Source organism: Aotus nancymaae, unplaced genomic scaffold, assembly GCF_030222135.1.
Source record: "Aotus nancymaae isolate 86718 unplaced genomic scaffold, 86718_ANA_hifiasm-v0.15.2.pri h1tg000079l, whole genome shotgun sequence".
NCBI lineage: Eukaryota > Metazoa > Chordata > Mammalia > Primates > Aotidae > Aotus > Aotus nancymaae.
In genome coordinates this window covers 11,625,375-11,641,222 of record NW_026988494.1, presented here as the reverse complement: position 1 = coordinate 11,641,222, position 15,848 = coordinate 11,625,375, and the positions used below count along the sequence as shown (strand labels likewise).

Below are 15,848 nucleotides of genomic sequence, written 5' to 3'. Positions count from 1 at the left end.
GGATTGCACCACTGCACTCCAGCCTGGGCAACAGAGTGAGACAAAGGAAAGAAAGAAAAAGAAAAGAAAGAAAAGGAGGGAAGGAAGGAAGGAAGGAAGGAAGGAAGGAAGGAGGGAGGGAGGGAGGGAGGGAGGGAAGGGGGAGGGGGAGGGAAGGGAAGGAAAGGAAGGAAAGGGAGAAAGAAAGGAAAGAAGGAAAGAAAAGAAAGAAAGAAAGCCGTCAGATTATGTTTGGTTTTCCTCTCTTTACTCTGTGGCCCCATAATTGCCCATAGGCAGAGTTGGTGTTAGAACAATGGTCAGGCTTATCTATTTTTTTTTTTTAACTTTCTCTCAGAGATTGCAGTACTGCACAACTTATTGTACATTTTCTGGGAAAAAAAAGTTGTGTTTTTGTTTTGTGTGTGTGTATGTGTGTGTATGTTTCAGCAGGATCCCTTCATACACAGAAGTCAACCTGCAAATACCTTTTTACAGAAACATTCAAGCTAGTTGATATTGCAATGTTTTGAGTCTATCACAATATATGACATTTATTAATACTATGGTCAAAAACGTATAATCAACAGGTTATGTTAACATAGAGAGATATTTGGGTTCCTGTTTGGTCTGACTTTTAAATCATCCCTGAATTATACGCTTGAGTATATCAGGCACCCATTATCCAAAACTGTTTTTGATTTTATTGTTAGTGTAGGTATGTTATTTGAGACGGCTGATAATTTTTATAATCCAAAAGTAACATCTGTCATTCTTTATGGACATTTATGGCAATGAGTGTGTATGAAGGTAAAATACTATTTGAGTTTTTGGTTTTTTCTCAGAAGGAAGTCTTCTAATTTAGAATCAGCAAGGGATTCATATTTTTACTTCAATCTCAACAAAAAAGATACATAAAACAGCTAGTATGAATTGCAATAACCACAATTTAAAAGCAATTCATGTAATCATAGTATGTGTAAATCTGAGTGAGCAGAGAAATTATAACTCTATGGTTTATGCTATAATGCTGGACTTCTTTACCAACACACTGTAATTTTACATGGTGAAAAATAAAAGATAGAAAAATGAAAGGATAAAAGAAAGAATAAAAATAGGAATAAAATAAAATGAAGAAAAAAGTAAAAGAAATTATTTTCCCCTAAAGTTTTAACTGTATCTAAAATTATTTTACTATTAGATATTCTGTTCTTGCTAAGGTAATACAAGTTATAGATTTTTTGCATTATTTTTGGTACACCATTATTGTTGATTTTTCTATAGAAATTGAAAATGTTTAACCTTATGAAATTGTAACAGAAAAGAAAATCTGAAATCATTACATAGAAAAAAAATCTTCTGAGAGCATCACTATATCCTCTTTCCTTTTTCCAATATGTTTTATTTCCTCCCTCTCTGATAAAAATTTTCATATCAAAAACTAGAGTCAACTACAGAAAATGGAAAAGAAATGATCAAGAGGATTAAACCCAAACAGCTCCAGGATGTTCTAAGCAACTTGAAAATAGTTTGAGAAAAGCATTAAAATGGCCAATTATATATACTAATAGTTACAATTCTGCTGAGGTTTTCTGAAGTAGAATGAGACCATCTAGCTCAGTAGAGTTGTTTAAAATTTTCGGTCCATTCTAACAGAAGGGACAAGTCCCCAGTCTGTGCAATTCTGGTATCTTCCTCTCCCACCCTCAAATCTCAACCAGAATAAATGATCTAGTCAATACCCTCATTAGCAAATGAGAAAACAAAATGCCATCCCAAGATCACAAAGCTGGCAAGGGGCAGAACTGAAACTAAGTCCTCTTTTTCACAGGCAAGGTGACTTTTCGCAGCCCAGGTAGAGATCTTTGCTTCAGAAAGCATAGATAGTTACTGAGATTCACCAGTCAAAAGGAAACAAGATGTTGTTACATGAATCAAGAAGAAAAAGAAGTCCTTCTTTCTTCCCTAACAGTCACTTCTTGTTTTATTGCAGCCTTTCCCCTTATAGATATATTCAATGGTATGCCCTCCAAGTTGATTTTACTTTGAAAGATAGTGTGATTTTGGTATGTATCAGAAGTTGTAGAACAAGTTTCTGAACTTTGATCACCAGTCCTTTCAGTAAAGCTTTCTGAGCATAGAACTCCAGTGTATATGTTTATTTATGCATAAATTATGTCTATAAATCACAGTACATGTTTGCTTTGTACATCATCCCAAAATGGAAATATTTAAATAACCATATGCATAAATACACATATAGATTCCAAGACTTTCTTCCTGCCTTCCAAGAATAATTTTGTTTGCACCCAGGTCAGAAATGATCAATTTGAAAAAAATCAACTGTAATCTGTTGGTCTATCAAACATCAATATACACCTAGTAGTGCAAGCCACCTTGATTTGAGCCCTTTGGTCAAGAACATTTAACAGAGTTTATCACAAAGAAGATCCTCCACCAAATTCAGTGGGATCCTTAGTGTTCCAAATGTAGAAGCAGATTAACAAGTAAAATTGCCAGTTGCCAGAGCAAATGTACTAAAGATGATTATATTAACTAAACATTTCAAAACAAAAGCGGTCTTCCAGTTATCACAATAACCAGAAACCATTTAGACATCCTTCAGAGTTACAGAGGCTTCATTCTATGAATAATACTTGTCATGGACTATTGGACACCTACACAGTGAAGAGTTATAGCATTTTAGGCAGACCTATTATGCTAGGGTAGGCACTGCCATTCACTAAGCCTGCTGTTCTGTTGCAGGGGCTGGATCACTCATAGGGCTTAACCAAATGGGGTTATACTCATTTTCTTTCTATGCCAAAGACCCAGATCCAGACATGGTATTGACTCTTAACAAACTTTTCATTTCCCAGACATGGTATTGGCTCCTAATAAACTTTCCATTTCCCATCCTGATGTGCATTATTTTGAAAGGATCTTCCAGTACTTTAGGTAGTCCCAAATGTTCTAATTGATCCAAGGAAGGTTTAAATGAGTTTCATCAGCAACAGTGGCCATAACACCAAAGTGGATTTATGTTACACAGGCTTGGAAAAGAAGAGGTCCCTAACATTAAATCAAAGAAGATGGAACCTAGAAACACTATGAAATTAAAAATTTTGTTTGCAATAAGATAAAATTTACACACCAGACTAAATTAAATCGGTAATGCATTACCAAAGCAGGATGATTTTCTTATATGGAAAATACTAGAACTTACTTAAACCAGAATCTCAAGCTTAGTATACAGACTAGAACCTCTGCTCTCCAGGGATCTGGAAGATTTTACACAGCTTCCCTGGTCAAACAGCACCTCCTCCAAATGGCTGAAACTAATCCTTTATCACAGAAATAAGAAACTGAAAACCTATCAAAGCATAATGTCATTATTCTCATTTTTCTTATGATTCCTAGTGGGATCTTGAAAAACCAATGAACTCCTCATATTCCTACTTGTTCTACCTACGAGGCTGAGACAACACTAATTATCATGAACCATTCTCATCTCTTAGTGTCATAGAAAACTGGGATAGTTTGAAATTTGTGGAAATACAACTTGAGGAATTATTGTATAAATGGTAGAATTCTAAGCAGCACCTTTTCTGGGTGTAGCATTTCTAGTGGCCTACAAAGAAAGTAAAATATAAGAATAATTTAAAATTAGTTATGTATTAGAATGGTCTTTACACCATACCCATGAAATGTTGCTGAGATTCATCCATAAGGAGTTGAAATACCCTCACAGTGAAATTTGGACTTAATGAGTTGTCAGAAATGAGAGGCCAAATTGCCAGCTCTACATTGGCCTGTGGTAAAATCTATAACTAAAGTTTGCCTTGCTCAAAAATACTCTGCCAATAAAATTTACATGTATGCCATGAGGTTTCCTTTGAAAAAGATAAACAAAACATAAAAAACTCTTAGATAGGTTAGTCTGTGGATCATTCTATCTAACGCAACCTGCACTAGGAATAGGCAGGTGTTTCTAACACCTACTGAGATGAGCCTCATTGAAGAGCTGTGAGTACTGTCCTAGAAAGAGTGTGTTGCTAAGAGGAGGGTTGTTTTATAACACTCTGGAGATAAGACCTGAGCGCTCTATTGTTAAACAGTATGTGTTGAACTAGACCTTGATTCTCTTGGCTCATTGTTTTTTAATGTCCATAGTGGGGATCACCTCAAACCCATCTGCAGACTCAGATTTCTGCCACATCCTAGGTCCTGTTGGTTATTTCACGTGGCTAAGATTAAAGAGCATTAGTTCATAGCTTAGTATCAACTGAGCTTAGAGAACACTAATGGATCACTATCACTATCATTAAGACCAACCAAGTTGATTAGGAAGCTAATGAGTTTTGGATGCAGACAGCTCCAAGTATGAACCCTGGATCTGTCACTTACTATCTAACCTTTTTCAAATTTATTTTCTTTCTAAGCTTCAAGTTTCCTCATCTCTAAAAGAGTGATAATAATACCTATACTTGCTAGTCTATATACTCTGATGTATAATCAGTCTCTGATGACTTCCTAGCCTATATACCACTCTAGAAGAGTTTATCATACATTATAGGGACTTAATGAATGCTTATTTCCTTTACTGCTCCCCTTCCTTTCTGTGTTTAGGTATAGAAAAGCTGCCTATCGTTATAGTTAGCCACTTTGCATGACTCAAACAATCAACTGTTCTTATTCATGCTGGGAATGATTGTGTCCCTGAATTTATCAAAGACCTAGATTGGAAATTCAGGGGAGGTCAGTGCCTAACAGGAGTTAGAAATTCAGGCTGCATTTTGCTCTCTCTTCCTATAACATTTTGCATAACACTTTGAACATGCTTCTACCTTGAAACTTGTAACATTATTTTGGAATTATCTGTGGTCAAGTGATATTTTCTCCCCAAAGACAGAGTTGAGGTCTTATTCATCCTAACGTTCTGCATGCCTAAAACAGTATCTGGTGAAGGGCACTACCATGCCATGGGTACTTCATGCCATTCCTCTGCAAAACAGGCCCAGATGACATGACTCAACATGCTTCAATGTGCCCAGACCTCTTTGAAGGATAAACACACACAAACTTTGGAGACATTGTTTTAGAATGGAACCAAGCATGAGGCCATCACATTTTCTGAAAATCTTTAATAGAGGATTTTCATTTGGAATTGGCTCTTGCAGGCATAGAAGTCTATATAGTTCAGCAGTTCGCATGCATTCTCTCCTAATGTATGCCAAGTCCAATGATAAGGCAAAGACGTGGATATCTACCATAAAGTCCATTCTCAATGGGGGACACTCATGAGCTTTAACAGTTTGGGAACAATACAGTTTAGGACATATGGGTAACTAATAAGCATTGGTACTAATGCTATAATTCATGAGCACAATCTCACTATTTTCATAATCATCCTTGGTATAATTAAGTTGTCAAAGATATATGGTGAAAATGATGCATGCTGTAGAAATTAGAAGACTCAGGAGATGAGTGTGGGTTGAAAACGACTTTGTGTGTAAAACTAATTACGGTAATAATTAGCATTTGCATGGCTTCTTGCAATTACAAAGTGTTTTTACAGCATTATCTCATCTTGCAAAGGTTATGAACTGGCCCTTAGATGCTATCTTATGCCAATATTAAGCTTCCCTGCCAAACCTTGAACATTATAAGGTAAGATTTGGTAGATAGTAAGAAAAGAGGATTAATAATGCATTTAAAAGGCAAAAATTCTGCCAAATTTATTGGCGTAGAAATAGATTTGGCATTTTAGAAACTAAGAAACGTATCTTGTGAAAGAAGTTGCTCATATTTTGATTTCACAGCGCTTGACACTTTTTTTACATTTTGTGGGGTGAGTCTTTGATGTGTAGTTGTAATGAGGAAGTTTACTTACTTGGAACTAGAAGATTCACAAAATTAGGGGATATTTGAACCTTTTTAAGGGGCAAAACCTAGAGTGACTTGATTAAACCACTGTAAGTAGAAGTATGATTAGAGAGAAAGTGTGAAGAGCTGATCAATATTTTAAAATTCAGGTGTCCGTTTCTTTATTTATTTATTTTAGAGAAAGGGTCTTGCTCTGTCCGCCAGGCTGGAGTGCAGTGGGGTGATCACAGCTCACTGCAGCCTGGAACTCCTGGGCTCAAGCGAGTTTCCCTCTCAGCCTCCCAAGTAGCTGAGACCACAGATGCATGTCACCACACCTGCCTAATTTTTTGTAGGGGTGGGGTCTTGTTTGTTGCCCAAGCTGGGCTCAAACTCCTGGCCTTAAGTAATCCTCCAGCCTCAGCCTCTCAAATTGCTGGGATTACAGGCGTGAGCCACAGTGCCTGGCCTCTCAGGTCACCATTTCTTAGAGAGAATCCAGATTGATCTGTAAAATGCTCCTTCCATCCATATCTTCCTTCCCACAAGCACAGCTAAAGGTTGACCTTTCTATCTCACCAACTGCCTAATCTAAAACCATGAGTGAGAGAGAAAATGAGTTACTCAAATGCAACTGTTCTGGAGAATCAACCTTGAAAGTTAAAGACAAGGCCACCTGCCAGCCCCACCCTCCCACCTCCCCCGCTTGCTTGCCTCTGGTGCTGCGCTTCCTTTGAAAACGCGAGGTCACCTGGGCTGCCCCTGAAGGGGAGCCCTGCTCCGTGACCGACGAGCAGCCCGGCGCGGACCCAGGTGAGTCATTGGGTTACACAGGAAGCGAGACGCCTCCGGATAGCCGGGCTGCAGTTCGCGCGCCCCGCGAGGGTGTCGCCGGCGCAGGGTAAACCTTTCCAGATGTGGCCGCCGCGCGCGCTTGGCTGTGGGCCAGGAGGCCGCCTGCAGTCGGCGCTTCCCAGGGCCGCAGTGCCAGCCGCAATGCCGGCCTCGTGAAGGCAGGCGACAGCCCGCGGCCGGGAGGACAACGCGGGGCGGAGGACAGAGGCTCGGTCCCGGCGCCCGGGCTGCGCTGAAGGCGTCTGCGGGTGGATGGGGGACCCCGAGGCCCATGTGATGGCGCGCCCCCTGCGAGCCCCTCTCCGGAGGTCCTTTAGCGATCACATCAGGGACTCCACGGCCAGAGCCCTGGATGTCATTTGGAAAAACACCAGAGACAGACGGCTGGCAGGTGAGAGGCGGAGGGGGATTGGGGACCGGGGGCGAGGGCTACTAAAAAGAAAACAATTTACCGCGAAGACGCAGTGATGAGCTTGGATCATTAATGATCTCATTAGCTGGATGAAGTTTCATGACTGTCATGGCAGTGTGTGCAGTCTCCCTTTCCCTAGTAATTAACGTTGATGGAGTGCTGAGATTTTTGTGTGTTTGTTTGTTTTGTGTAACGCCTCTCTGGTTACTGGTCTGATTATTTCTAGATAAGGAATTATGAGAGTTGTGGGGTTAACCTTGAAAAGAGAAGCAAGGTCCTTGCGAGTGTTAGGAAATCGGCGGTGATGAACCACTGCCGCAAAAGCCCTGAGGTCCTTGGGGCTGTCTGGGGTCAGCTTTGGAGCTGAAGCTGATCAGGTGTGAGGTGGCCTGGCGTGTGCGCAGGAGAGGAGCCTGGCAGGTCTGTGTGTCAGTGGAGTGATGGGCGCTGCCCAGTGAAAGCCTGCTGGCATTTCCTCTGGCAGCCTGGAGCTACTCTCGGTTCCAAGAGAGTGTCAGGTATGCCAGAGGCAGGCGTTTGAAATATAATAAAACATAAATACAGTGCTGCAATTCAAATGTTCTAGGGCTCATATGACAGCAACCAAATGGCAGACTGTTTGCAGGGGTCCAGTGAGGAGATAGAAACTTCTGTCTGATTCTTATGTTGGGATAAAATAGCATCTCACCATAATATGAAAAAACTCTCCAAATTCGGGCAGGGTTTTGCAATAGCATTTATGGTGCCTTCTTGTTTGCTCTCTAAGTCTGTGTTCCCATGTCATCTACATGGATAGGTCAAAGATTATGTTTTCTTAACCTTTTTGGTCAATCTGGTTGTTTTCCATATACTGAAGGAAGGTCTGAATAGTTAAAAATATTAGAAGTGGCCTCTAAGAGTCAATACAGAGTTCTGCATTGTGTTCTTAATAAAAGGTCATTTGATTTTCACGTAAGTGTCCTGACATGACTTGAAGAGGGGAAATTTAAAGTGTGTGATTGCGATAAAGCAGATTGTGGAGATAACATGCTAGTTTCATACCATCATAGACTCTTAAGTTTGTTCTGAATGCACATGAAAATCTTTCTCTCTGTTACACTAAACAATATTCCCCAGGACTGACGGAAAAAGCAAACAATGTCAAGTCTAACCAGCAGGTAGAGAAGGGAGCAAAATATTTTATACTTAACCATTTTATTATTGCTTTAGAAGAAAATGTGGCATCCTAAAGAAATACAACTTTCCAATATGTTTTTATTTAATTATTTAAGGTGTAGTATCTCATTTGCAATTAGCCAGAAGAAGAGAGAGATTTGAGAGTAAAAAATTCACAACTATAAATTGGTTAGCAATTTAAAAGAAAAGATAGTTTCTTCGTAGTTGTCTTGTTTAATAAACAATGCTGCAAATGAAAAGATTCTAGAAATAATTTCTTAGTAAAGATACTGCAAAAATAACTTGTTGTGGTTTAAGGTTTTAATTTGAAAGTAAGACTAACTCAAATATTACGCTCCTGAGATTTCTTCTTACATTTTCATAAATAAATAGCTTTTAAAGACAGCCGATGAGAATAATATCCTCTAAGAATAAGAATATTCTCCCTGGAAAGTTGTTCTCTTTCTTCTCATTTGTCTGTTATATATTAATACTATATTTGGAGTCAAAACTTAACAGCAAGTAGAAATTAACAAAAACACTTAGAGGTGGCTCACACCTGTAATCCCAGCACTTTGGGAGGCCAAGGTGGGTGGATCACGAGTTCAAGAGATCGAGACCATCCTGGTCAACATGGTGAAACCCCGTCTCTACTTAAAGTACAAAAATTAGCTGGGCATGGCGGTGCACACCTGTAGTCCCAGCTACTCGGGAGGCTGAGGCAGGAGAATTGCTTCAACCCAGGAGGCAGAGGTTGTGGTGAGCCGAGATTGCGCCATTGCACTCCAGCCTGGGTAACGAGCAAAACTCCGTCTCAAAAAAAAAAAAAAAACCACTTAGAGTAAAATGGTTACTTTTTATGCATGATGAAAAATCAAATATTTAATTCACAGCTCTAGCAGCAAATAGGAATTTTACTGCTCTAGGTCCACTGAGGGAAAGAATTCTTTATGTTGCCCAGGTTTTCTTTTCTTTTCTTTTCTTTTCTTTTTGAGACAGAATCTCGCTCTGTTGCCCAGGCTGGCATGCAATTGTGCAATCTCAGCTTACTGCGACCTCTGCCTTCCGGGTTCAAGAGGTTCTTCTGCCTCAACCTCCTGAGTAGCCAGAACTACAGGCACAAGTCACTACGCCTGGCTAACTTTTTTGTATTTTTAGTAGAGATGGCATTTCACCAGATTGGCCAGGCTGGTCTCAAACTCCTGACCTTGTGATCCACCCACCTCAGCCTTCCAAAGTGCTGGGATTACAGGCATGAGCCACTGCGCCCAGCCAATGCTGCCCAGGTTTTCTAAGAGCAGTGTGGACATCTAAAGTAATTCACACAACAGAGAATCCAGATACAATACCTGAAAAGAAAAATACTTTGGCTATGACAACTGATTTTTGGGGACCTGGATACTTTTGGTGTCCTCACTCTTGGCTTGTGGCTGGAAGCTCAATTAGTCAAATGGAGATCGACTTGGTGCACAGCCAAACCTCAACAGCACTTGCTTCCGTCCCTTCTCCTCGAGCTTCTCCCCTGCGCTCAACCCTTCCACTGACCAGAAGTTAAATAATGGCTGCTAACAATCCACAAAAAGTCACCTCTCTAAACACCAGAAAAAATCTTTGTATCATACCACCTTGCCTTCATGTACAGAATGGAGGGCAGTAGAAAGTCCAAATCCTCTTCTTTATGTTGTGAAATTAATTAGATAACAGGTAAAAAGTGTTTTTGAAGTCTTTGGAAGAAAATACTTAACAGTGCCTAGAATGCTATTTCTGTGATGATTATTGCCTTCCTGACTTTCATCAGGTTTCTCAAAAACTAATCTGAGATTTTAGTTTCTTTCACCTAGCCGAAGGTTTTGGTCGTGGGACACATTTTAAGTTTCCTTGTTAGGTATTCTCTCTCTCTCCACCCCCTACTTTCCCCTTAAACACACACACACACACACACACACACACACACACACACACACAGAGTTCTGTTATCCCAAATGATGTCATGTACAAAAACCATCATTTACATCTCCTTGTCTTAAACTCCCTTCTACATAAAACAGGGAGCCTGTCTGTTATTTTTAAGCATCTGCAGCCTTTCATAAACAATATACAGAATTGTCACTAGGAAAAGACCTTCAGGTTGTGAGGAAGGACAGAACAGACTGTCTTACTTGCATCCCCCTTTATATATGATCCACTTTTTGTGCCCAATTACATCCCACAGGGATTTCTCTTACTCCTATGCTCTCTAAGACCATTATTTCCAACCCCAAGGTACTCTGTCTTCTTTCCTAAAAGTGGAGGATGGTATTGAGTTTTCAGTGAATTCGAACTTTGAGGATGACAGTGATTGACGGATGGGGAGGCCAGCTTTTTGCTGGATGAAGTGTGCTGCCCTCTTAAAGCTCCTCTGTGCTCTCACTCCCTCCCCTTTGATTCATGGACATCTTGTCAGCAGGGTACATTACATTCCTGAAGGGCAGTTGCCTCTCAATCCTTTCATAGAGGTCCTTGTAGCCTAATTTTGTGCCCATGGATCTCTTTATCATTCTTGTGAACCCTATGGATCACTTCTCAGAGTAATTTTTTTAAATGCATAAACAAAATATATACAATTATAGAGGAAACCAATTATAGTGAAATAATAGTTTTCAAAGTATTTGAAACATAAAATTATGATATACTAGTATACCGTGAATGAATTATATGAAAGGATAATGCATTTAAAATAAGGAGAAGTAAGTATAAAAGCTTTTTTTTTTTTTTGAGATGGAGTCTTGCCCTGTTGTCCAGGCTGGAGTGCAGTGGTGTGATCTTGGCTCACTGCAGCCTCCACCTCCCAGGTTCAAGTATTCTTCTCCCGCAGCCTCCCAAGTAGCTGGGATTATAGGCGTGTGCCACCACGCCCCACTAATTTTTGTATTTTTAGTAGAGACAGGATTTCACCATGTTGGCCAGGCTGGTCTCGAACTCCTGACCTCATGATCTGCAAGCTTCAACCTCCCAAAGTGCGGGGATTACAGGCGTGAGCCACCATGCCTGGCCATTAAAGCTATTTTTTAAGGTATTATGTACACACTGTCATTATTTAGCTCAACTAAGAACGTTAAGCTGTGCACCTCCTCGTCACTCACCATTATATATAGGAGTCCTGGGAGGCAATGTCCACATTGTGAACCTACAATTTGACTGTTTGGTGGCAGAATGACCACAAGGCACAGGTTCGCCCAGTAGTTGGCCAGTGAGGTCACGTGGACACCTGTGGACAGAAAGATGCCAATCATGTACAATCTGGAGTAGGTCTAATAGTGATCATAACTGTGGAGTAGGGATGAATGTAAGTGACATTCTACTATATCTATGACAACTGTAAAGTGATACACAAATGTCCAATTTCTATTGGTGACAAAGTCACAGGGACAGCTAAGACCATTGCAGGGGGGCGGGATAATTTGCCAATGTTTATATTTGGAGGAAATGCTCAATTTCAGTTAGAACTTAGTGAACATGAAAACATAGTGTTTCCTCATCCAAGTTCATAGGCCCCTGAATCTCTGTTTAATACTTGCTGTGGCTTTTAAATACCTGTAGTCAAAAATTCTCAGACTGAGATACTAGGCTCCCCTATATAAGCTTGCTGAAATTCCTTGATGTACGTTTGACAAAGCTCCACAAACAAATTTGGACTGATAGACTTATAAGACTGCCTCTAAGAAAAAATTAAAGAAATTAAAATTGAGGCTAGAAAGAGCCTGAAAGTCAGGCAAAGCTCAGACTACACATGCACAGTAGCTGCTTTCTTCAGTTTAGACAGTGCAATGAACGGCCGGGCACAGTGGCCCACGCCTGTAATCCCAGAACTTTGGGAGGCCAAGGCGGGCAGATAACGAGGTCAAGAGTTCAAGACAAGCCTGACCAACATGGTGAAATCCATCTCTACTAAAAATACAAAAATTAGCCAGGTGTATTGGTGGGCACCTGTAATCCCAGCTACTCAGGAGGCTGAGGTAGGAGAATGGCTTGAATCCAGGAGGTGGAGGTTGCCATGAGCCAAGATCGTGCCATTGCACTCCAGCCTGGGCAACCATCTCAAAAAAAAAAAAAAAAAAAAGATAGTGCAATGAACAAATAAGCTGAAAGAAATTAAATGCTAGTCTTTTTTTTTTTTTTTTTTTTGAGACAGCTTCTTACTCTGGCACCCAGGCTGGAGTGCAGTGGCATGATTTCAGGTCACTGCAACCTCCACTTCCCTGGTTCAAGCGATTCTCCTGCCTACACCTCCCAAATAGCTGGGATTGCAGGCACCCACCACCACACCAGGTTAATTTTTGTATTTTTAGTAGAGGTGGGGTTTCACCATGTTGGCCACGCTGGTCTTGAACTCCTGACCTCAAATGATCCACCCACCTCAGCCTCTCAAATTGTTGAGATTACAGGAGTGAGCCACTGAGCCCAGCTAATACTAGTCTTTATTTAACAGCATCCAATAAAGTAAGAACTACTAAATAGTATAAATGGCACTGACTTTTTTTTTTTTTAAAAGGATTTCTTCTCTCAATTAGGGAAACATGGACATATAAGGGAAAAAGTCTGAATGCCTCCAGTGGAGATATGTGATATGACATTATTTCCATAGCCAAACATTTAAGAGGCTGGGCATAGTGGCTCATGCCTGTAATCCCAACACTTTGGGAGCCTCAGCAGGAGGACTGCTTGGGGCCAGGAATCCAAGACCAGCCTGGGTAACAGAGCAAAACCTTGTCTCTACAAAAAATTTAAAAATTTAACCAGGCACGGTGGCGCCCACCTGTAGTCCTAGGAGCTGAGTCAGGAGTATCACTTGAGCCTAAGCGTTCAAAGCTACAGTGAGCTATGATCATGCCACTGCACTCCAGCTTGAGTGACATAGCAAGACCTCATCTTCGAAAACAAAAATATTTAAGAGAAAAAAGAAAAAGCTGAGTTGCCTAGGAAGAAGGCAAGAAATTTACGCTAATCTCAATCTAAGTGAGAGTCAATAGACATAAAATAAATTCTTAAAGTAACTACATTAGGTTGAAATCCCCTGGGGTATTTTGCGGAGTATTCAGGATCATGTCTTTTGTGAAACAGATTTTTACATTGCAGCTGATCAGTCCTCCAATTCACTAGCAAAACGTTTGCTGCACACACTCTGCGGTATGCTGGCTCTCAATTCAGTGGGGCATCAGGAATTCTGGCCCACTTCCAAGGAAGGGCAACCACAAACATTGACTCCTGTGAACTGTTTTCTGCTCATTTGATTCACAGTGAAAAGCAAGTAAGGGCATATGTAATGCCTTTTAATCATTAGTGATGTAGGCCTCAAAATATGCAGCCTCCTCTAGTAAACAAAGACTTCCCCAACCACAGGCAACACCAGAGGAGATTTTAAAGACAGACAGACATTAGGGAAGCTCCATGAGCTACAGTGATGTGGGCATGTATCTAGATTAAGTTAAATGATACTATTTCGATAAAAAGAGGAGCATGTGTATGTCAAGGGTGGCTTTGATGAGAGAAAATATTATATTGTGGCAGACGGCTGGCTGCAACATCAGGCTGCCAGGGGTTGAGTCCTGGCTCTTGCACAGGGAAACCTTAGGCAAGTCAGTGTTCCCTGCCAATAGAAAGAGAATGATAGCAGTACCTATGTTATGAAATGGCTTTAAGGATTAAATGAGCTACTCTGCAAAGTGCTTAGAAGAATCATTGACATATAGTATGCATTCCATCAGTTTCAGTTGTTACAACTGCACTTCTCTGCCTTGATACCCTACTTTCTGAGGGCCTTCACCATGTTACCATGACACCTCTATAATTGGCTTGAGGCTTTTGGGCATAAGTGGTTCAACCAGTCCAAAATAAAAGAAAAGAAAAGGTAAAATGTCAATGGCAAATGGAATAGATTTCTGTATCTCTGGAGAGAAACAAAGAAGGATCTACTGGAGGTGATTCTTGTGCAGATCTTTGTGGACTCCAAAAGGAAATGACTGGAGAATAACCGTTCTACACATTGATGAGGGAATCAGTCCTTACAGATGAGCTTGTCAAGCTAGATATACAATATCTGAAAGTTTTCCTCAGCACGTTGGGACCTGCTTTGAAAATTGCTGTATAGATGGAGCCAAACATGGAAAAGAGCAGCAGCACCAGCAGGCCTGGGCTTTCAAGCACGTGGCTCAGCTCTGGTATGGGAAAAAGTATGCTAAATGTCAAGGCTGCCACTTGAAAGGGATGTTTCGCACACCTCCCTTTCTGCAACAAGACTTCTGTGACTTTCTTTATTTAAAGTAGTATGTGTGCACCGGTCTGCAAATTTTGCCAAAGGCCATTGTAATTACAATACCTAGATATGTCCAAAACCAAAGGCCTGGTAGGACGGGCATATTAATTTGTCATACGTCTACTTAAGAATCTGAGGCTATCTCATAAAGCAAAGACTGGATTTAAAAGAGCATTCCTCTGGAAGTTCTCTATTCCAAAGAAATTACTTAGGTATAGATGCAAGTTAAACTTGAATGATTTTTAATTTTTTTTTTTTTTTTGAGGAGTCTTACTCTGTCGCCAAGACTGTAGTACAATGGTGCGATCTTGGGTCACTGCAACCTCCACCTCCCATGTTCAAGTGATTCTCCTGTCTTAGCCTCCTGAGTAGCTGGGATTTTAGGCACCTGCCACCATGCCCAGCTAATTTTTGTATTTTTAGTAGAGACAAGGTTTCACCATCTTGGCCAGGCTGGTCTTAAACTCCTAACCCTGTGATCCACCTACCTTGGCCTCCCGAAGGCTGGGATTACAGGCTTGAGCCACCGCACCCAGCTGTTTTTTAATTTCTTATTCTAATTACGTGTTTTTAATAATAATAATAATATGTCATTCTTTTTTTTTCTTTTAAGACAGAGTCTCTCTTTGTTTCCCAGGGTGGGGTGGAGCAGTATCATTATAGCTCACTGCAGCCTTGAACTCCTGGACTCAGCAGTCCTGCTGCCTCAGCCTCCCTAGCAGCTAAAACTATAGGGTCATGGCTATTTTTTTTTTTTTTTTTGTAGAGGTAGCGTCTTACTCTGTCACCCAGGCTGGTCTCAAACTGCTGGCCAAAGTGATCCTCCCACCTGGGATTATAGGCACAAGCCACTGTGCCCAGCTTGTCACTCTTGAAGAAAGAGAAAGTGCCATTCAGATGACATGGTCTGAAGTTGCTTGTGTGTGATGATGACGGATTTGCATTGATCACTGTGCTCTTCACTATTGCTCATGGACAACCACAGATATATTTGAAGCTGTAGTTATTGATGAAGACCTAGCCATGTCAAAGAACAAAGTTATTCATCCCAATAATCATCAAACTCATGACTATAGTACTGCTTTTGCTCTTAGGCACAGCCAAAGACAAGGCATGTGCCTTTTTTTTTTTTTTTTTTTTTTGAGACAGAGTCTTGCTCTGTCACCCAGGCTGGAGTGCAGTGGCGCAATCTCAGCTTACTGCAACCTCCACCTCCCAGGTTCAAGCAATTCTCCTGCCTCAGCCTCCCAAGTAGCTGAGATTACAGGGACATGCCACCACACCTGGCTA

General features: G+C 40.8%; 1 protein-coding gene across 6 annotated transcripts in view; it reads left to right on the top strand.

Moving 5' to 3' along the window:
• DLC1 (DLC1 Rho GTPase activating protein) overlaps positions 1–15,848 on the top strand; it is a 422,870-nt gene that overhangs the window by 218,821 nt on the left and 188,201 nt on the right. For 2 of the 6 annotated variants that reach the window (XM_012465786.2, XM_064368821.1), the window contains exon 1: positions 6,952–7,090. The exons of the other annotated variants lie outside the window; for them this stretch is intronic. In XM_012465786.2, coding sequence (XP_012321209.2) covers positions 6,952–7,090 — 139 coding nt within the window. Of the gene's footprint in view, positions 1–6,951; positions 7,091–15,848 lie in introns of those variants that run through there. 6 annotated transcript variants of the gene reach the window in all.